This window comes from Coturnix japonica, chromosome 10, assembly GCF_054131305.1.
Source record: "Coturnix japonica strain WE chromosome 10, WE-NBRP24, whole genome shotgun sequence".
NCBI lineage: Eukaryota > Metazoa > Chordata > Aves > Galliformes > Phasianidae > Coturnix > Coturnix japonica.
In genome coordinates this window covers 8681990-8703887 of record NC_140672.1, presented here as the reverse complement: position 1 = coordinate 8703887, position 21898 = coordinate 8681990, and the positions used below count along the sequence as shown (strand labels likewise).

Genomic DNA, 21898 nt, shown 5'->3' with positions numbered 1-21898 from the left:
ACGCACCCGCCTCCCCACGGGGCCCGGGGTCCCGCGTCCCTCCCGCATCCCGACCCGAGCGTTGGTCAGACTCGTGGCTCCGTGCTCCCTGTCGGCGCTGCCCCGCCCGGTGCGCGGCTGCCCGGCCCGCGACACGTCTGCGCGCGGTCGGGCGGCTGCGGCTCAGCCGTGCGTGCGGGGCGGGGAGCGCCCGCATCCCGTGCCCGCCCCGGCGCGGCGCGGGGGAGGCGGCGGCCGCCTCCGTGCTGCATCGCGCGGCGCCGCTGGCGGGGGCCGGGGCCGGGCGGCAGCGCTCGGTGCGGAGGATGGGCGCAGCGAAGGGCCGAGCACCCCGCCCTGCCCCACCGCACCGCGCGGCGCCGCGGCTGCTCCGCCTGAGCGCGGAGCCGCATGGCCCTGCCGCCCGCCGCGCCGTAGGTGCCCCCGGGGAGGCTCCGCGCCCCCCCCCCCTTCCAAGCTCCGTCGTTCCGCAGCGAAGCGCGGACACGCAGCGCTCGGCGAGGATTCACCCGGCTCGGCTCCACCGCGAGGTCGGCGGGCGCGGAGCGGAGCGGCGCGGGCTGCCCGCGGCGGGGCGATGCGAGCGGGCTCGGAGGGCTGCGCCGCTGCGTGCCCCGCGCCCGCGCCGTCCCCCCGCCTCCCGCCCGCCCGGCGCGGTGTGTGCGTGTGTGCATGTGCGCTGCCGCTGCCCGCGCCGGAGCCGGAGCCGGAGCCGGAGCCGGAGCCGGAGCCGGAGCCGGAGCCGGAGCCGGAGCCGGAGCCGAGCCGCCGCGCTCCATGGGGCCGTCCGTGCGGGCTGCCCTTCCCTCCGCGGCCGCCGGCAGCCGCCACCGCGGAGCCGGTCTAGGATGCGGCTGCTGAGCCATGGCACAGGGCAGAGAGGCGGCCAGCCTGCCTGCTGCGAGAGTCTGAAGCCCCGCCGGAGCCCGGCCGCGGCCGCCGCTGCAGGGGAAGCGCTCCGGACGCCGTCTTTCCCCGAGAGGCACCAGGTAATCGCGGAGCTGGCGGCCGTCGCCCGGCTCCCGCCGCATTGCAGCCGCCGTTACTTATTCATGGGGGAAGGGGCGCGGGAGGGCGCCAGCGGCGGGGTCCCGCCCGGCTCCGTGCAGGGCTCGCCCCGCATCGCACCGGGACGGGACGGGACGGGGTGTCCGCCGGCGCCTGGGACTCCCCTGCCGGGGGGGCGGCGGCCGCGGGGCCGCGCGGGGCGAGGGTGGGGTGGGCGCCACGAGCCGGGCCGGGCCGGGCCGCGCTCCCATCGCTGCCCGCGGGACGGCGCCGGCGGCCGCCCGCGGCTGGGGGTGCTGCAGGGCCGCGGATACCGCGGCGGCCGCCGCCCCCTCCGCTCCTTGGCGCGGTGCTGCCGCCGCCTGGGGAGCGCCGGCACCGCCGGGCCGGGCCGGGGCTGCGCGGTGCCGCCCGAGCCCTGCGCTGCCGGGGTCGCGGCCGTGCCCGCGGTCCTGCCGGGCGCTCGCTCGGGGGCTCGGCTCGGCTCCTCCGGCTGCGGGGGGTTCCTGAGCTCCTCCGCAGGGAACGCACCGGGTGTGCGGAGATGCGGCTCCCGGCTCCCTCCTGCCGCCTGCCCTCACCGCGGGAGGCTCCCGTCAGCCGCGCCGTCCCGCTGCCCTCGCCCGGCACACGCCTCTCATTGCACCTCTGTCCTGGGAGGCTGTCGTTTGTCCCCGGGATCCCAGGATTTGTGTTAAGTGCCGTCCCTTCCCCTCCCCTCCTTTTTGTGTGTAGTGAGCGCTCCTCGTCTGCGGGAAAGCAAATGTAGGACACAATCAACCTTATTTTTATTTATTTTTTTTTTTTCTGATGGAAGGTTCCCGTTAGGGGAGACAGCACGGCAGTTGTTGAGGAGCCAGCCGAAACCTTGCAGCCATGTTGATGTCAGGAACAAACAAACCTCCCTGCAGGGATCGGCTGCAGCTGAGGAGGGGGCCACGGAGGGCGGCTACATGGAGGGGCAGTTCAGTGCTGCCACACCTGGGGAGCACGGGCAGAGGTGGGCGAGGAGCTGTCACAGCCCTTCCTGCTGTTGCTGCTTGCCAGGCGCTGGCTTGGCATCAGCATGGCATCTGCAGATCACGGCCACTGCCCTCTGTCATTTTCTTCTGTGATACAGGGCAGCAGTATTTCCTCTCCTGTGCTGTTGTCTTCTCTCTCTAGCCTGGTCTGTCATGTCTCCAGGGCAGGCAATTTTCATTGCATTGAGCAACTGGAACAGGAGGGTGTGTTGGCCTTAGCTGCTGGTGTGAACATCATCTGACCAGCCCCCAAACCAAGGAGGGGAAAGCTGGGAGCCTTTAGCTGGGGCTGTCCCTGCACGGTCTCTGGCTGTCTCCTACAGAGCTTGACAGCCCAGGATACCTATGCCTTTCTCGTCCTGTTGCTGGTTACTGATCTTTCCCATTCACGTTTACATGTCCCCAGAGTAAGGTGGTGTCTGCTCATTCCTTCTGAGAATCCTTGTCTGAATGCTGCATGTCCAGCCCTTTTCAAGTGAAGGTCGACAGACAACAAAGCAGTGGGATGGATGGATCCTCCCTGGGTTGTTGGAGCCTTTTGGTGATAACTGTGTGTCAAAGGGTTTCTACTTCCTTGGGAGGGCTGGGCTGGTTCTGGCAGCACCCATCCTACCTGCAGCCATCGGCAGGAGCACAGTGCCCAGGGCTGTTGGGGCAGTGTGTGCCTCGTGGTGTGGTGGGGCCTCTGCCTGGTTCCATTAGCTTGGAGTCATCCCCTGGAGCCGTGGGCTGTGTGTGGGTCTCCCCTTGGTGTCAGCCCACTGCTGTGTTTTACTGCTGGAATCTGTCCTGGTGGGGTGGAGCCGCTGTGCTCCAAAACGTGGAGCAGCGATTCCTCTCTGTTGGTCTGAGAGTAAGGTTCAATTCTGCAGGAAGAACCATACCAGAAACTGAATGCTCTCAGTGCCCAAACACCTTTCTGATCTACATTTCTAAATATAAGCTGTTCTCAAGGGATTATGCATTTGTTTAAATGCATAATAAATGCATTTTAATGCATTAAGGCTGTATCAAAATGCACACCCAAGCTTGCCAGCTAGGCCTCCAGTCACAAAGCTTACTAAGAAGCTTCCCATGGTATATTAGCTTGCATTTCTTCTTTCAGAAAAAGCAGTTACCAGTTTTCTCATGGCAATGCAGTCAGTGGAAATAAATCCTGGCTATTTGAAGAGTCTCGCATGAGTTAGAAGCTGAGCTGGTCTACCAGTTTTGTGGCTTACTAAAACCTACACAAGTCCAGGAATGGACTCCTTGCACTCATCAATCTCATCTTTGGTTTATGCTCAAGGAGGTGCAGTGTTATTCAGATGGTTTCTTGGGTGCTGTCTTTGAATTTGTTGTACAAATCTTTTGCCTGAAGAGATTTGTATTTGGCTGCATCATTATGAACATTGGTAGATGTTGACCATGAGGTAGAGGAAGAAGGTAAGGTGTTGTCCAACCTAAGAATGGGACTGATGAGGTATGTGGGGCAAAACAGGTGGGAACCCAAAAACAAATGTGTCAGAACAGCACAGAAAGAGGGAAACGGAGCTTCCCCAGGCCAATCTGTAACTGAGCTCCCCACGCAGCTGCCTTGGTGTACATTTTTTTCCAAAAATTTCAGAAGATGGGGATGGTGTTCCCGCTGGTGTGGTCTGGGCAAGCAAAGGTGCCTGCAAGCAGTGGGGAGATGGAGCGTCCGAAGGTACCTGGAGAGCTTGTCGGTCTGTTGGGGCGCATGGGGATATGTTAAATGCTGAAAGGCTAATGGCTTTCCATTGTTGATCAATATTTCCTATGCTTTCAGATGTGGGAACGGGTTTAGTTTATTAGAACAATCTTTGAATATTCTCTAAGCAAGCAACCCATCCAGAAAATCATGCTAATAGCTTTGTTATTAACAGGCCTGGCAGAATTTGAGCCAAGTAGAAAAGGCTTGTCTAAGTGCTGTTGCAGTGTTTGGGGCCAGGCAAATTCCATGCATTAGGAAAGATTTGTACTCCTTTGACCAGACATCACCGACTGTTGTCTATTTATATGCATCTAAATATATCCTCTGCAGACTTCAGACTCTTAGATAGTAGTAAAACTACTTTTCGATATTATGCTATTAAAATGTGCTTGCTGACACTACTTGATGAGTTTTATGCTAAGAGATGTGTGTGTATGTTTAAAATAAAAATTGTTCTTCAAGTTGTTACCTGAAATGCTTTGGAAGTGAAAGCGTGTTATGGTGCAGATGGAGAGCAAAAAGAAATACGGTTGAATTTAAGCAGTACTGGAGACATACTCAAGCCTCTAAGGCCAAATCCAAACAACTACAGGCTTTTGTTGCTTAAAAGTGAGCCATTCCCTCCATAAATATATATATAAAATAATTGTTTACTTTGTGATACAATGGGAAGATTTGCTTCTGATTAGTCAGATATACCTTCTGACTACATGGTTCCTGCATGCTGAATACTGTGAAGTTTGAGACATCATTTTGGAAACAAATCCTGGAAGAAGCACCTTCTTGTCTGTTGTAGGTGTGCATGAGGCCCAGGCAGCCAGCCAATGTTCTTCAGTGGTGCTCCTGCTGGGGCCACCCCTCATCCACAACAGCGCTAATGTGGGTACCCACCTGTGCTTGGCAGCAGGGGAGCTGACAGAGAGGAGCATGAGGTTCTCCTGACCAGGTTAACTGATCTGTCAGCTCCTGAGCTCTGGGTGAGTGGGAGCTGTGCTGTATGCTGCCCCAAAGGGACACACCAGGAAGTAATTGCAGGTGGAGGGGCTGATCTCACTGCATGCTGTGGTGCAATAGTAATTGCTGTCCAGGTAGTGTTTTGGAACTGGCAGTACAGATCCAGGGGTAAAAGATGATACTCTAGTTCCAAGCTTTCATAAATGTTCCCAGTTAACCCTGCTGCAAAAGTGGTTGCGTTGGTGATTCTGTGTCTGACTGGCCTTCAGACTATGATGGAATGGTAATAATAGTAATTTTCTGTGGCATCTCTTGCTTATGGTTCTTGAAGTAAGAAAACCTGTAGAGGAATTGAGAGCAATTGGTATCTGTAGGATGTTGAGACGGGCCACAGAGAAGTTAAATGTATGGTTCTCAGAAAAGGTCTCAAGTCTGGTATTTGGTCCCCTGATGCTCAGGGACAGGTACTGTGCCATCTTCAGCTCCTTGAATCATAGGATGGTATGGGTTGGAAAAGCTCTTAGTCATCATCTAGTTCTAATGCTTACATCTTTCTCTAGATCAGGTTACCCAAAGCCCCATCCAGCCTGGCCTTGAACAACTCCAGGGATGGGGCATCCATAGCTTCTCTGAACACCCTGTGCAGTGCCCTTACTACAATCATAGGTGGACAATCTGAGATCCAGACTGTTAGTCAGAGGAGTCCATTGCCCTGCCATGAACTGGGGTCATGGATTTCAGTGACAGCTGTCCTAGCTGCCAAATAGTCCTGTCATTTAGAAGGGTGTAGTGAAGTCTGTGATGCCTAAAGGGAGTAAGACCTAGGGGAAGGTCTGTGTCTGAGTGCACATTGACGTAGTGCCTGGTGCAGAGGAGGGTGGCAGCGCTGGCCACAGGGCTCCATTCCCCCGTGCCTGCCTTGCTGGCTGCCTGCTGCCTGTGGCTTGGGGCTGGAGCTGTTCTGCTGGCCTAAGCCAGTGTAGCAGTTCTCATGTTCTTGTGGGTTAAATCACTCTACAGATAATGTTTGTCCTGAGCAGGCTGAATAATGCAAAAGGTGATTTGTCAAATGGCTAATGCAGTGGCTAATGGGAAACCTCAGTAAAGGCCTCTTTAATTGCATAGCATGGGACTGGCAAACTGAGTGCTTGTATCTGGTTCCCAGTGCTGCAAAACCGTGTCTCATGCTTTATTTTTGAGGTTGCTATTCCTGCTGAGTTTCTCAACAAAACTCCTATAAGATCATTTCCATGAGAACACACGATTAGCTGACTTGAAAGTTGAATGCCTGTTTTTTCCCTTGAAGTTTTTTGTTGTTGTTGTTCAAGTTTCTCTGTCAATGTCATGTTGGATTGTTGTTTTTGTTTTGGTTTGGTTTGGTTTATTACAGAGATGAATAAAGCTGTTTTCATTGCCAAAGCATTGTTACGTTGCCAGGTATCTGGTATTCCAGTTTATAATTCCTCATTGTCACGGAGTTCTCTCTAGAGCTCACTCCGGGACAGTGGGCACAACCCGGGGCAGCAGGAACAAAAGCCCCCCCCCCTTTTCTCTAGCGGCAATGCAGCGCGGCCCGGCCACGTGCGTTTAGGGAGACGGGGAAGGGAAGGGAGATTGCGATTAGGTCTAACAAAAAGTAAGGGAGAAAAAAAAGGTGATCTGAGAACGAATGGCAGTTTAATAACCCAATAATGCTAAACAGCAACAAGAGAGTTTCAACAAAGAGAATACCAAGTCCCAAATCTCACCGATGGAGCTGTGGAAGGCAGGAAGCTCTGACCACGTTGTCTCCTCGCAGGGAGCTGGTCCAGCAACGCCGTCCCCTTCCTCACTTCCCTTCCGGTGCCCCACCCCACATGCTCATTAAGGCAGTTCACAGAAAAAAAAACTTGTCCCCTTTACTCCCATTATGAGGCATGGTGTTCTGATGTGGAATACCAACACCAACCAAATTGCAAAACCATAACAAGAGGGCAAACAGCGTTGGCTGGTGGTGAGCCAGGTGGAGAAGAAAGATGCAGGGGAGTACAGCTGCGAGGCTGCTGGCCAGAAACTCACCTTCAAGATTCATGTCACAGGTGAGAGAAATTGTTTTGACTGTATTGAACCCCCCAACAAAGAAGGAGGGGAAATTTAAGTGGTTTGACACATTCAACCCCAGCATTCAGCGATGTAGACGGTGCTTAAATTCTGTTTCATTCATGTGCTTTTCTGTTTGCCTTCCGAAGCTATGAACGCAGAGGACTTGGGTAGCCTCAGCTTAAGACAGGCTGGAAATAATTGGGGAATTTCCCTGGGGATCTCAAGTAGATGCAATGATAGCAAAATGAGAAGTCAATAATTACAGGGGAAATTAAAGAATATTAAAGATATCTTCAGGGCACAAGCACACCCCTGCAAATGCTTCTTCCTAAATAGTCTCAGAGACAGCATTTGGTCACAATGCTAGACGGCGGCATTGGTGGTTTCTATTAAATTAAAGAAACCTGCAACTAAAAAGGTTTTCCCGTATTTTCTTTTGTTTTCTTCTCTATAGCAGGTACAAAAGAAATGCTTAAAAATAGAAAGCCTTCAAGCTGGTGCTTTTCATTCCAAAATGGAGGAAGACAGGCGTTCTATTTATTAGGAGAGTCTGATGTGAAAGTGGAAAAAGGCTTTTTACCAGGGTCTGTAGCAACATAAGAAGGGGCAATGGTTTCAAAAGTGAAGAGGGTAGACTCAGTTTGGACATGAGAAAAGTTCTTTATGATGAGGGTGGTGATACACTGGAACAGATTGTCCAGTGCAGGTTGTGGGTGACTCATCATTGGGAGTGTCCAAGGCCAGGCTGGATGGGGACCCTGGGCAGCCTCATTTAGTGAATGATGTCCCTGACCACGGCAAGAGGTTGGACTGGATGATCTTTAAAGCTTCCTTCTATACCCAAACCGTTCTATGATTCCATAGGGGAAACCATTTTATTACTGCCTCTGAAAACTCAGGAGATATTAGAACTGTTTTCAGAAATAAGTAGGTGAGAAAAATACATTTCCTCACTATGACTTAATCACAAACAGAATTTAACCTTGACCCTCACCTGGCTTTTGCTGGCAAAGCAACTTACAGCTGTCAGCTTGTTTGGGCAATTTAATGCCTGTCCCCTTGTATGAAACAGACTTTTCAATGACTGCGTATGCTGGTGTGCTGCTGGACAGTGGGGAAAGGGGTGTTTTTTAATTTTTGAAGATTTTGGAACATGATACTGGTGGAAATGAAAACAAGTTTAGGGCTATCTAAGCTGTTTTGGTCTGGCAGGGAGGAAGTTCTTCACTGGCAATTGATATAGTTCAGATGTTGGCATTCAGTTCATAGCACTGTCAGGAAATGTGAGTGGGAAAGCTGTCCTCAACGGTACAGTCCAAAGACTAATTTGGGCATTTGGGGAAGGCTGTGTAGAAAAGATTCATGTCTTAAATGTGCCCATTTGCCTTCAATTCCAGAAGCAGAAGATGCTTTTATCAACAAGGAGAAGGTGCAGAAGGAGGTGAAGGCTGCACCAACAGAAAATGCCACGCTGAGCTGCGAGGTGGCCCAGGAGAAGACGGAGGTGAAGTGGTACAAGGAGGGGAAACTGATCACCTGGAGCAAGAAGTTCAAGGCTGAGTCAGAGGGCAAACAGCGTCGGCTGGTGGTGAGCCAGGTGGAGAAGAAAGATGCAGGGGAGTACAGCTGCGGGGCTGCTGGCCAGAAACTCACCTTCAAGATTCGTGTCACAGGTAAGACAGGTGTTGTCTGAAATACAGCAGAGAACAGTAAAGTAAAATCTAGTTTCTATTATACAGTGATCCAGTTGCTGTGCTGAGGTTTTAACCCTATACTTGATTGCCTGGGTTTGTAGCAAGTATTTGGATTTAGTATGGCACAAAGACCTGTTTCAGTCTGTCTGTAGAATAATAATTACTGATATATGTACAGTGGAAGCAATATTCAAGATATTATTCAAATCTCTCCAGTGCCTGAGATCCCAAACTGTAATTCTTGTTCACCGAAACATTTGACTAAGATAAGTATGTGCAGTGAGGCTGGAGTGCATGTTCTACGTGCAGCCTTTCGTGGCAGGAGAAGCAGGAACTTCTCCTAGTAGTACACTGCCTTTTTACTATGCCTTTATGTTGGAGGCTGCATCTGGATAGGTGAGTCTGCTACTCACAGTAAGAGACCTGGTAGAGCTGACTATTGCCAGAGCTCAAAGTGAGATAGATATCTGCAAATCACACACAAAGAACAAAGGACTGCGTTGGTGAGCATATTTCCTTTGTGCCTTTGACAGTCACAGTTGTGGCAATGGTAGAGGCCATGAGGAGTCTGTTCAGGAAGCCAGGAGTACTGTTCTGGGTCATGAAAAGGCAGCCAGTGGTTTGACTATCACATGTTTATGTGTTTTGATGTTTCACAGTGGGTCTTAAGCAAAAGGAACTCAGGTTTTGGTTGCCTGCAGGTCAGATGTTCTTTTGGGTTCAATATGTTTGCATAGTGACTTGCAACCATGGGACTGGTGTTCAAGGACCCTCTTGGTTCCTTCAGTTCCTAGGTTCTTTCTTGCCTAGATTTGACACTTTGTTTCAACAGAAGAGCTGATATTCTCTAGTGAAGGCTATTAGTTTGGTCACAAGTGGTAACCTAAACCTGTTCCAACCTGTACATAAAAACCTGCAAGATGGTCTCATTTCAGTCCTTCTGTTTTTCTTTTCTTCCCTCAGAGCCAAAACCTGTGTTTATAAACCAGGAGCAGGTGCAGAAAGAGGTGAGTGCTGCCCTGGCAGCAAGTGCCTCCCTCAGCTGTGAAGTAGCACAGGATCCAACTGGAGTGAAATGGTTCAAGGATGGAAGACTGCTTGCCTCCTCCAGAAAGTTCAGAATGGAATCTGTGGGCAAAACACGGCGTCTGGTTGTGGAGCAGCTGGAGAAGAAAGATGCTGGAGAATACATCTGCGAGGCTGCTGGCCAGAAGATGACCTTCGAGCTGGAAACAACTGGTGAGCATTCAGAAATTCTCAGCCAGGATTTTGTAGCCTTGTTGTGAACTGGGTTTTAGGGTGAAATCTGAGTTTTCTTTGCACCTGACAGTGTGAGAATTTGCTCTGGCATTTTGTGTACCTCCCCGGTGCTCAGCTGTTCCTTCCCTTACTTGGGGATAACATCATTTATTCAAGGTGATGTCCAAACAGGCTTGTTAACAGTCCTCTGCAGTGCTTCAAGCTGTCATATGTCAGCCAGAATTTATGCATGTTCTATAGCCATTCCTACATGTTGAAAACACTGCACTGTGCTTAAGCTTCAGCATATGTTCCAGTAAGTACAGTTCCATTAATTCTAGGGAATTGGGTGAATTAAGCATAGATCTGAAGGCTGCCTTTGCCCAGTGCAGAGATGGAAGGACTAATGTAGATTTGACTTGATATTTTCCCTTCTAGGATGGGAAGGAGCTCTGTCAAAGTAAAAAAGTGGACATTATTTCCCAGGGAAATAAGAGAAGTCTCATTATTCACAGGCGGTGAACTCTCATTTTCTCTCTCAGTCTGCAACCAGGTTGGGTTGCTGTTTCAGTACTGGCTGTTTTATGCAGGAACTCTGCTCCTGAGGTTAATCCAAGTTGTATCCAGGCCCTTCAGAAGGAAAGGGAAATAGCAGCACAGAAATATGGTCTGATTCTGACACAAATAAGTGCAGACCTGGACAGTTAAAAAGTATTGTGTGATGTTCAAGGGATTTTGAAGCAAAGATGTCCCCTAGGTAAGATTTGTGGCTGACATTCCCCATACATTGTGGGCACACAAGCTAAGGAGAGACTAGTGATGAGCATGCAGAGAAGCCAATGATTCAGACAGGTTTGTAGTGACACGACATTGTAGAGTTCTGTCTAGTTCTCCTTGGCATAGTTTGGAAAATAAAGATGAGGTGATGGTGGTAACCAATATGGCTTCATCAAGGTCAAGCCATGTCTGACAAACTTGGTGGCCTTTCATGATGGAGTAACAGCATCAGTGGATAATGGGAGAGCAACTGACATCATCTACTTGGACTTGTGCAGAGCATTTGATCCCATCCTGCATGACATCCTGGTCACCGAACTGGAGAAAAATGGTTTTGATGGATGGACCAGTTGCAGGATAGGGAACTGTCTGGATGGTCACACTCAGAGAGCTGCAGTCAATAGCTCAGTGTCCAGATGGAGGGTGGTGTTGGGACCAGTGTTATTTAACATTTTTGTAGGCAACATGGACAGTGGAATCAAATGAACCCTCAGCAAGTTTGCAGATGACACCAAGCTGAGCGGTGCTGTTGATGTGCTAGAGGGAAGGGATGCTACTCAGAGGGACCTGGACAGGCTGGAGAGGTGGGCCCTTGGCAGCCTCATGAACTTGAGTGTGGCCAAGTACAAGGCCCTGCACCTGGGTCAGGGCAATCCCAAGCACAGGCACAGGCTTAGAGGAGAATGATTTGAGAGAAGCCTTGACCCTGAGGAGAAGAGTTGGTGTGGAGGGAGGTGTCCCTGCCTATAGCAGGGGGACTGGAACTAAATGACCTTAAAGATTCAGTCAGTTCTATTGTTTTTCTACCCTTAATTTTGCTTGAAAGGTTTTAGAATAAATGAGATTCTGGTTTCCATGAAAACTGTTTGCAGGGAGCTCCATTGTAGCTAGTAAGTCTATCTTTAAGTTCAAGGGCAATAATGCATTGACTGTGTTGAAAAGGGAAATGACTCAGGAATGGATGATGGTTTAGAATAAAACATAATCCTACTTATTTTCTATGCAAATATGTGTAAGGAAAAGATGCTGCACTCAGTTCTGGAAATACCCTGACAAATATATCTCTAGTGCTTCACAGCTGGAGATATCAAGATTGTTAAAGCACTGGAAGATGTGGAAGTGAATGAATATGGGAGTGCATCTTTTGTCTGAGATTTCACACGATGAGGTTCAGACCCAGTGGTACAAAGATGACAACAAGCTGAAGGCTGATGACAACATCAGAATGCAGCAAGATGGTAGGGTGTAAGAGGGGGATCTTTCTCCTGAGTGGGGGGTGGGTTGGAGATCAAGCATATAAGACATCTGAAATGAAGAAGGTTCAGAAGGGAGTTCCCCTTTTGTTTTGGGACTGAGGTTAGGGTGGAACAAGTGACATGGTGGGATGCTTAGTGTGGGAAGTGTGATGCTATCCCACCATCCCACACTGCCGGGAGCAGGTAGGAAATGAGTGCAGTTATTTCCAACGTGGGGGTGAACAGGGCAGTCAGTTCACCTCTCCAAAGAGGTTTTGTCTGACAGTGAGTGTGATCCTTCTGTATCAGGTACTTTGAAGGTGACGGCGGCCACATTTGGTCAGTCCTTGTAGAAGCCATGTTTAGATTACGCTTTGGTGGGGATGTGGACGTGGAGGAATGTGTGGTTTCATTGTCATGAGAGAACAGGCAGTGATGCTGTGAAACCAGATGGATGATGCTCAGCCTGGCCACGTGCCTCAGAGCTCTTTGCTCAAGGAAGCCAAGTGTAGTTGTGGGTTTGCTCTCAAGAGCACAGTTTGGTAGGGATGAGCTGGCGGTTGGACTAGATGACCTTAGTGGTCTTTTCCAGCCTTAGTGACTCTGTGGTTCTCTGCTTCAGGAAAGAGCTACTCGCTGACTTACACACGTGTCCAAGTCAAGGAAGCAGCAGAAATAAAATCTGTAGCAGAAAAGGCAGAATCTCGTGCCCATCTTACAGTTAAAGGTAATTATGCTTCTGATGACGATTTTGATTAAATTATGTTATAAATGAGCTAACATCCTTTGCTTTAATTTCAAGGAAGTTAAACACCACCAGGACCTTTCACAGAAATAAAAACTCCTACCTACCTACCTTTCTGCCCACAAAATATCCAGCTTCTCTTTTGCAATTTACTTTCGCTAAGTAAAACAGATTATTTTCTTAGGAGGTTGATTTTCTACGTTTAGACTTCAGATTTGTGTTTGAACGTTGAGGGATAAAAAACATAGCTTGACTTTTTCTTCATTTTCTCTTGCTGTTTGAAAAGAGCACAGGGTTGTTTTTTTTTTTTTTAATATATACAATGTTAGGGTATATATATGATGTTAAGTGTGATAAAGAAAACGGAGACATTTGAGTTAGCACACTACTCAAGAGTTCAGTCCCCAGCTTTGCCACTGTTAACATTATAAGGGCAAGAACTCCCTGGAAAATGAATTTCTCCTAAGTAGAGTCATTACATTTGAGCTACAGAGACCTTTACTAGGTGAAAACTTGTTGTTCAGAGCTAAGTTGCTGTATTTAACCAAAGTAATTATCAATGTCCGTGTTTCATTGAACCTCTATTCCATTTCGTAATGCGAGGAGTTTGATATCGGGATGGGAAGGTCATGGTTTGATTTGGATGTTGGACTGGGAATCAGAAGATCTGGGCTCTTTTCAGGTTGTCAGTCTTATTGTCTGACTTCTTAACAACATTCTTTTCTTTCTATTATTTTTTAATGATGTTTTAAGGCATTCTGAGCTGATAGGTGTAGTGTTCATGTGCAGTAATGCTGACGTGAGTAAGTAGGGTGATAATGTAAGGGTTTTTTACATTCCTTCTAAATCTCTGCTTTCTCTTGTTCCATCCTTCTTAAAGAGCAATCCATTAATCTAGTGAAGGAGCTGTGTGATGACTATGTGACTGAGCCTGAAGAAGCCAAATTTGAATGCGAGATATCCATTCCTTCTGTGAAACCTCCCAAGTGGTATTCCTACGTGGGGAAGTCTTACAGGCTGGCAGAAACTTGATTATGCAGCAAGAAGGCACCATCCACCAGCTGACCATACCGAAAACCACCACTGATATGACAAGCACCATTCAGTTCTCAATTGGCAAATCAAAATCCACAGCCAATCTGCTTGTCAGAGGTAACATATCCAGGCTTGGTTTACATCATGAAGATGAAGAATTAATTAATGTACAGCCTTCCTTCACTGGGGTCTTTGAAATATTGTGTGTGTGTCTGGAGGGTCTGCTCCATTTCCAGTTCAAAGCCGTTGGACAATCAATGAGACAGCTGCATCTCAGTAAAAGATCTGTTTGAATAGCTGTGATGTGCTTACTATTCAGATCTACAGAGCTGAGGTTTTGTCCTTGGCTATACCAAAGAAGTCAGATCAGGTGAAATTAATTGTATTTCTGAACTAGACAAGTTTAAGTTTGGTAGCACCTAAATTTGAAGCAGTTTGTCATTGATTTCATCTGAAAGAAACTTGCAGGCTTTTTATCTGCTGTTGTCCCCAGCGTAAGATTATCCATTCACATCCTAAAGTACTTGTTATATTTTCAACTCACTCTTATTCAACTCAACTCACTCTTATTTGAATAAAAGCCTCAACAATTGGGAGCAATTTGTTTTGTGGGAGCACAGAACAAGAGCTGGACCTTGCATTTGGTAGATAATATACAGTATTACTTTATAGAAATGTAGTCAATGGCATTCCCTATAGACAATCGTTTGTTTTATCTTTAGAGTGGTTCAAAGAACCATTGTGAACATGACATTAATTGGAATGGAATACACGCAAGAGACTTTCCTCTTCTTCCAATTGTCCTCATCCTTTCTTCTCTTCCACCCCTGCTTTGCAGATTACCATATAGAAATCACCAGGAAGTTGGAGGACAAGACAGCTTTGGAACGTCATTCTGTCATCCTGTCCTGTGACTTCAGGCCTTCTCCAAAGGTTGTGAAATGGTTCAAGGGCCACACACTCATCAAGCCCTCTGAGAAGTACAAGATCAAGAGGGATAAGCATTCAGCAGAGCTCAAGATTCTGAAGCTGAAGCCCGATGATGCTGGTGTGTACAAGTGCAAGGCAGGAATTGCAGAGACTGAGGCCACGCTGACAGCTGAAGGTATGAGCAGGGAGGGTGGCCTCTTCCATGTCCTATTTCACCTCAGATTTCTCTTCTTGGGGTTGATTTCTGCCATTCTCTCCTGCTAAATTTATAAACGTATAATGTTCACTGAGAAGATTACACAAAGATCATCTAGTCCTACCATTCTACCACATCCCAGTATGATTTATAGTAACAGTGGTAACAGTTCACCTTGTTTCCCCACAGCCTGCAATGTAGAAGTAACGAAGCACCTGCAGGATGTGGAAATTGAAGAAGAGAGCTCTGCTGTCTTCTCCTGCGAGCTGTCCCATGATGACGAGGACGTGGAATGGTTCCTGAATGGCAACCTCCTTTACACCAACACTTACAATGACATCAAGAACGTTGGCAATTGCTGCACACTGACAATGAAGCAGGTTAAGCCTGAGGATGCTGGCACAGTGACAGTGAAGTCAGACAAGGTGTCAGAAAGCGCGCCTGAAGGTGATAGGTGGGTCTGATCACACCCCTCCTGGATGTAAGAGATGCTAAGGAGCTCCAGTTCATTCTATTGTGCAGCAGTCCTGCTTCTAAAGCTGACCTCTCTGGGGTGACAAGTCATCAGGGGCTTTCTTCCAGTGGAAGGTTCCATTGCAGCAGATATCAAGGAAGGAGGATGGTTTTGGTGTCCTGCCAAAGCATTCCATTGCTTTTTATCATCATTTTATTTAGCACAAGGAGAGTTACAAGAGCAATTTCTTTTACTGCTTCAGTAACATGCAGTGTCAATGCTGTTGTCTCCAAGGATTTATGACTGAAGGAGATATCATTCAATGTGTGTTTTGCCTCTGGGATGACTAATGACCAGGCTGTGAGCAACCTGATCTAGCTGTGAATGTCCCTTTTTATTGCAGGGGATCTGGGCTAGATGGCCTTTAAGGGTCTCTTCCAATTCTAAGGGTACTGTGATTCTAATCTGCTCTCCCCAGCAATTAAGCTCTTTTACTCTATGCGCTCAGAGTTTGAAGGATTTCCTCTTTCTCCTTTCTTTTGCATTTGGTGGAAGTTTTTTCCCCAGTATAAACATCTGATGTGTGAAATAGAAGATAGATAAAAGGAGTCAATAAAACAGGAAAATCAAAAGTGTTCAGCAGCTAATCCTCTTAATCCTGTGGCCTGCTGTATGAGCTCTGCTCCATGTGAGGGCAATGCCAGCTCTCCAGCTTTAGAAGAGCTGCATCCCAATTACTTCATATGATATCAGTCCCACCCACCGGCAATGCAGGCTGTCCCTCCTGTTCCCTGTATTCTCCTACTGATTAGTTCAGAATTCCATAAAGTGCATTCAGTCAACAGACATGAAACCACTTTAGGTTCTATATTGATGTCATCAGTACTGGTAAAGATTTATTTATCCCTCTTTAAAAATCTGAAAGCAACTGGAAATGTCTCAACTTCTGTATCACATTGTTCTGTTTTGCCTTTTTAATTGCAGAGAACCCTGCTGTCTTCATGAAGTCCTTGGATGATGTTTTTGGTGAGGAGCGGGGTGTGATTAAATTGGAATGTGAAGTCTCTAAAGAGAAGGTCAAACCAGTGTGGAAAAAGGACGGTGTTGTGCTCACTTCTGGCAACAAGTATGAGCTGGTACAGTCTGGGAAGACCCTATGTCCCCTTATCCATGACCTTGAGAAGTCAGATGCAGGTTTCTATACCTGTGATATTGGCAGTGATGTTGCCAAATCAAAGGTCGGCATTCAGGGTAAGTACTGTGGAAAGTAAAGGAGTGCTAAAAGCACATTCAGTATGGTCACTATGTCTTACACCTATTCCCCCACGAGCCTTACTAGTTTCTACAATTGAAGTGTATTACTGCAATTTAGCACAGTGATGTCTGGAAAATTCCCATTGCTTTTGATGTAAATGTATCTCATTTTGCCATGAAAATCACCAAACATGTCAAGAATGTCCTGGAAATATTTCCTTTCTAAACATCCCTAAAATGGAGAAATCGTTTGAACACCAGTAGGGGTAGGATGGTAACAAATTAGCTAATAGAAACAGTTAATTTCTTGTCATAGGCAAAACCCTTTTTCTCACGCAGCATCCTAGAGTTGTCCTCTCTGTTAGGTTGTTCCCTCTGTAGCTCATTGAATCTTCATTCTGCTCCATGGACTGAGCTGCTCTCCTTGTAGTTCTTCCAGAGCAAAGACAAGAGATTCACGTCTCTTTTTTTTATAGCTTTCTGGTAATTCTGAGTGGAGAATGTCTTAGAGAATACATCAGTAAGGAACATAGCCATGTTCTGCAAATCCTGAGTTAAAACACCAGTACTGCTACTCACATATGTCACAAATGCCTTTTCTCCATATAAACCTCATACTAACCTATCTCTTACCTTCCAGAGCTGAATAGTGGCATTACCAAACGGCTGAAAAACACTGAAATCCAGGAGGGAGAAGATTGTACTTTTGAATGCATTCTGTCCCATGAAAGCATTGATGAGTTCAACTGGACACTGAATGGAAGCAGAGTGGAAAGTGGTGGGCGATTTAAAGCTTCTAACGTGGGTCGGAAATATACTCTCATTATCAAAAGTGTGACTCCTACTGACACTGGGGAAGTCGTTTTTACTGCCCGTGGTCTAACCTCCAAAGCCTCTCTGTCTGTGAAAGGTAATGAGATGGGAGAGATTCTGGGGTCTGATTCCTTCAACTGTCTTCTGATAAGATTGTCGTGAGAGCTAACTCATAATATGGTTAAAGTGAATAGCAACCTTCTACTTGAACCTCGAAGCACTGAGAATTTCTCTTAAAAATAAGTAAAAGGACAAAACATTTTACACAAATGTGAGAACTACCCAAAGCACTGGGGTAGTGTTGGAAATGGGCATCTCACTACAGCTTGTTCCATTAACAGTAAATCAGGAATGCTCTGTTGAGGGAACTGTGGGAGCAAATATCCTCTAAGTATAAGCTGAAGGGATGGCCTTCACATCATCTAGCTGTACAACAAATTCCTATCTAGAACATGTGCATCTGAGAGCATCATCCGAGGCTCCCAGTGTGATGAGTGGAGAGAAGAAAGAGGCAGTTTTCAGACATGGTTCATCATCCTCAATTGGGTAGATTTAAGAGAGAATAAATGCTGCCTGGAATTCTATTGTCTGTACTTTGCAGATTACTGCTGGCTGTAGGATGGCATCTGTTGCAAGTGCCTCTCTAACGTATCTCCAGCATGTAGATGCATGTATTTTGAGAGAGGCATCCTACCCTAAGTGTATGTTACTCAAAAAACAATGTTTTCTTCCAGGAAAACCTACTGAGGTTTCAAAACAGCTGGAGGATAAGACAGCAGCAGCAGGGCAGGACATCAGCCTGAGCTGTGAGCTGTCAAAACCGGATTTGAACATCAGGTGGTACAAGGATGGCAAAGCAATCAGAAAAAGCCAGAAGTACGACTTGCAGCAGGAGGGAACTGGGGCCATTCTGATCATCCATGACTCTACTGCCAAGGACAGTGGGGAGTACCCCTGTGAGACAGAGGACTCCATAACAAAAGCCAGGGTCACTGTGCAAGGTGAGTTGAAAAGCACACTGGGGATGGCATGTAGAGAAGTCGAGGTAAATATCTGCAGCCTGTGGGTGATGTTTTTCTCTTCTGTTTCCTTGAGCAGGATCAATTCTTAGTTTTCAGAAAATATGATGGATTAAAATCTTTTCCTTAAAATAATCTGGAAACTGAATGATTCTCCAGTGTGATGTGGATCTGGGCAGCCTGGTCTGGTGGTTGGTGACCCCTTGGAGGGGGTTTGAAACTAGATGCTCTTTGAGGTCCTTTTCTACTCAGGCCACTCTATGATTCTGTGATCATTCTATGATTCTATGATCTTGGGTGTTAGTGAGCCAAGAAAAGATGGCAATCTGAATTAGTCTCTATTGAATATGTGTAATCCAAACTATATGCAGTTTATCAGATGAGATCCTACCAGCGCATGTATAATGGTATTGAACTTTCCAGATATCTACTGGAATTATCAAACCTATGTAAATGGGTGGACTCTGTGGTCTTCTTAGACTCTTTGCATCTCTATGTGATATTCTGAAATGAAGGCAAAGGAGATTCAGGACACCTCTGTATGCTTGGGACTTGTTGGGGTAACAAATCCCTTTGTCCTACACCCTCATCCTTTTTTTTTTTCCTTCCAGAAAAACCTAATTACTTTATCAAGGAACTTTCAGATGTGAAAATTGAAGAAAGTGGAAGTGCACTTTTTACATGTCAGAGCGAGAAAGCCGCATCCTTCGTCATATGGAGGAAAGGCATTGCTGAGCTCAGGCCTGGCAGGAAATACAAGAGGGCACAGAAAGGATGAGACCTGCAGCTGTGCATAAAAAATCTGGAGAAAAGTGACAGTGACGTGTACACCTGTGACATTGGTGATGCCCAGTCCAGAGCCAAGCTGGTTGTACAAGGTATGTGTGAGAGCCATATGACTGCGCATCCTGTTTCTCCACTACCAAGACATTATCCTGGTAGAATTTGTACATTTATGGCAGGTCTTTGGGGCTGCAGCTGTCTGGCCTGAATAGCGGTTCACAAGCCATGCACAGAGCAAGCTGCACAGAAAGTGAAAGAACTACCGACTAGAGCAGTGCCATTGAGAACTTTATGTATCATTTAAAAACCAAAAATGCTGATGTACGGTGAGGCTGGTGACCCAGAAATCAGTGTGAACTTTCTATCTCTGACCTTTCTGAGTTAAAAATAGTCCTCCAGAGTTCTAGGCAAAAATTCCCTTATGCTGCATTCTGGGTAGTTGTCACGGTTTAAACAAAAATCTACCTGTGTCCGTGACAGGGGGTCCACAGGCAAGCGAGGTGCTAGAAGGAGCTGAACCTCTGTCCCAACTACTTCAGAAGCAGCCCAAACCCCCTCGTACATGGCTAAGATCTCCTTCTCAGTTGGAGTGTAGCACTCCTCCGACCCTTTATATGCTCGACTCCAAAGTCCTGGGGGTTGGCCTTGGGTTTCTCCTACAGCTCTTTGCCACAAACTCCAAGTGGGACCTTTCTCTCCAGCAGCAGTGTAGAGGATGTTCTTTACATCCTGTCCTGTCCGTACTGGCCCCAAGGCCACGGCACGGGCTATCTCTTGTTTTCTCTGCTCAAAAGCCTGCTGCTGCTCAGGACCCCATGAGAAATTATTCTTCTTCCGTGTTACCTGATAGAGGGGGCTCACTATGTGTCTGTAGTTTGGGACATGCATTCTCCAAAAGCCCACTACTCCCAGAAAAGATTGGGTCTCTGTCTTGTTGGTGGGAGGAGACATAGCAGTGATTTTTTCAATCACATCTGCTGAGATGTGTCGATGCCCATCTTGCCATTTTACACCTAAGAACTGGATTTCCTGGGCAGACCCCTTCACCTTGCTGCGCTTAATGGCAAAACCAGCTTGCAAAAGAATTTGGATTATCTGTTTTCTTTTCTTGAAAATCTCTGCTGCTGTATGGCCCCACACTACAATATCATCAATATACTGCAAGTGTTCGGGAGCATTATCCTGTTCCAAGACAGCTTGGATCAACCCATGGCAAATTGTTGGGCTGTGCTTCTACCCTTGAGTTAAACGGTTCCAGGTATACTGAACAGCTCTACAGGAAAAAGCAAACTGTGGTCTTCATTTTGCAGCCAATGGGATGGAAAAGAAGGCATTAGCAATGTCAATGTTGGCATACCACCTAGCTTCTTTTGACTCCAGTTCATACTGGAGTTCTAGCATGTCTGGTACAGCAGAACTCAATGGAGGTGTGATTTCATTTAGGCCACGGTAATCCACCGTCAACCTCCATTCTTCACTGGCTTTATGCACTGGCCATATGGGGCTGTTAAAAGGCGAGTGAGTTTTGCTAATCGCTCCCTGATTCTCTAATTGGCGAATTAGCTTGTGAATGGGGAGCAATGAGTCCCTATTGGTGCGGTACTGCCCTCTGTGAACCACTCTGGTGGCAATTGGTACCTCTTGGTCTTTTACCTGGAGCAACCCCACAGCAGAAGGATCATCTGACAGACCAGGTAAAGCTGACAGCAGATAAACACCATTTGTGTTAACAGCAGCTATCCCAAAGGCCCATCGATACCCCTTGGGATCCTACAAATATCCAATCCTAAGGTAATCGATTCCCAGTATACATGGAGCCTCTGGACCAGTCACAATAGGGTGTTTTTGCCAGTTTTTACCAGTGAGGCTTATTTCGGCCTCCAACATAGTCATAGTTCTTGTAAACCCCCAGTCACTCCATGGATATATATTGGTTGTGTCCCTTGGTGACTTGAGGGCATTAGGGTGCATTGTGCACCAGTGTCCACCAAGGCTTTATATTTCTGGACAGCACCGAACTCAGTCTGGAGGCTGTCGTAGTTGGACTGAAGAGTGTTGTACCCGAACCAGAGGACGTTATGCTCGGACTGGAGAGTGTCGAGTTTGGATTGGATACTCTCATTCTCGGCCCTGAGACTCTCTCTCTCAACCTCAAAATCTTCCCTCTCAGGAATGGTATTGAATAAGGCCTAGTAAGCATTAGCTAGGCCCCAAGTCATTTGTGCCTCCTTAGATCTGCCTGAGCCACAACATTCCTGTCTCAAATATGCAGTCAAACTCTCAGGATTCTTTAAGTGTTCAGGAGTAAAGCTCCATGACACTAAAGATGTCTGTCCTCTAAAAGTCTCTCCAAAGTTTCTCCACACTCCCTGCCACTCAGTATTCTCTGACTCTAAGGAAGACTTCCTCCTGATGTTATAAATCCAGATACCGAGTGAGATCACTACAATAACCAACAGCAAATTCAGGGAGATTAATACGACTGACAGTGTGGTCCACTGGGACGACTGGTCAGTCGAAGACTGCTTAAAAGATGCAAAGAAAAAAGGAAAAGCACTCTCAAAAACCACCATATCCGTACTATTGGTTGCATTAGTTGCATTAGTTGCTCCCTCTGGAGCTGCATGCAAATACCAAATAAGCGTTGCTAACCATGCTTTCAATCTATTATACATTCCTATAACTTCATAGGAAAAATAGGCTAGCTTAAACATGGTCCAATATGTTTGGAGCATCGTAAAAGAGGAACTAATGAAATGCAGTACCTTATAAAGCACACTTAGTAGAGGGAACATTTTTTTTTTTTTTTTTTTCAATAGAGAGGGAAAAAAACTAAAAAAAAAAAACAAAGCTCAGCAGTGTTTATAAAATAAACCGGAGTATTGGCAGTCCGCCTGGACTTTCAAGGTCAAGCTCACAGGTGCAGAATCGCAAACCTAAGATA

General features: G+C 47.3%; 3 protein-coding genes across 3 annotated transcripts; all 3 read left to right on the top strand.

The window, feature by feature from the left end:
- The first annotated feature begins 305 nt into the window (after positions 1-305).
- Positions 306-4094, top strand: LOC146759245 (uncharacterized). The gene is made up of 2 exons (XM_085510330.1): positions 306-989; positions 1826-4094. The coding sequence occupies exons 1-2, from the start codon at positions 306-308 to the stop codon at positions 1889-1891; spliced, it is 750 nt and encodes a 249-aa protein (XP_085366456.1). The 3' UTR covers positions 1892-4094.
- Positions 4095-9367: 5273 nt separating this feature from the next.
- Positions 9368-13630, top strand: LOC146759244 (obscurin-like protein 1). Its single transcript, XM_085510185.1, has 3 exons — positions 9368-9713; positions 12348-12452; positions 13351-13630. Exons 1-3 carry the CDS (start codon positions 9395-9397, stop codon positions 13500-13502), a joined length of 576 nt encoding a protein of 191 aa, XP_085366311.1. The 5' UTR covers positions 9368-9394; the 3' UTR covers positions 13503-13630.
- A 1194-nt stretch (positions 13631-14824) lies between these two features.
- On the top strand, positions 14825-20221 carry LOC146759243 (obscurin-like). The gene is made up of 5 exons (XM_085510329.1): positions 14825-15085; positions 16070-16336; positions 16980-17249; positions 17887-17958; positions 20199-20221. The coding sequence occupies exons 2-5, from the start codon at positions 16087-16089 to the stop codon at positions 20219-20221; spliced, it is 615 nt and encodes a 204-aa protein (XP_085366455.1). The 5' UTR covers positions 14825-15085; positions 16070-16086.
- The last annotated feature ends 1677 nt before the right edge of the window (positions 20222-21898 follow it).

What these genes read in the sequence shown, in the direction of transcription:
- LOC146759245 (XM_085510330.1), top strand. Translation starts at nt 306, where the DNA reads ATGGGCGCAGCGAAGGGCCGAGCACCCCGCCCTGCCCCACCGCACCGC. An exon ending in CTTTCCCCGAGAGGCACCAG is followed by an intron (nt 990 to 1,825) that starts GTAATCGCGGAG and finishes TTCTGATGGAAG; the next exon opens with GTTCCCGTTAGGGGAGACAG.
- LOC146759244 (XM_085510185.1), top strand. Translation starts at nt 9,395, where the DNA reads ATGGTCTCATTTCAGTCCTTCTGTTTTTCTTTTCTTCCCTCAGAGCCA. An exon ending in CTTCGAGCTGGAAACAACTG is followed by an intron (nt 9,714 to 12,347) that starts GTGAGCATTCAG and finishes TCTCTGCTTCAG; the next exon opens with GAAAGAGCTACTCGCTGACT. An exon ending in TGCCCATCTTACAGTTAAAG is followed by an intron (nt 12,453 to 13,350) that starts GTAATTATGCTT and finishes TCCTTCTTAAAG; the next exon opens with AGCAATCCATTAATCTAGTG.
- LOC146759243 (XM_085510329.1), top strand. Translation starts at nt 16,087, where the DNA reads ATGAAGTCCTTGGATGATGTTTTTGGTGAGGAGCGGGGTGTGATTAAA. An exon ending in ATCAAAGGTCGGCATTCAGG is followed by an intron (nt 16,337 to 16,979) that starts GTAAGTACTGTG and finishes CTTACCTTCCAG; the next exon opens with AGCTGAATAGTGGCATTACC. An exon ending in GCAGGACATCAGCCTGAGCT is followed by an intron (nt 17,959 to 20,198) that starts GTGAGCTGTCAA and finishes TCTACCCTTGAG; the next exon opens with TTAAACGGTTCCAGGTATAC.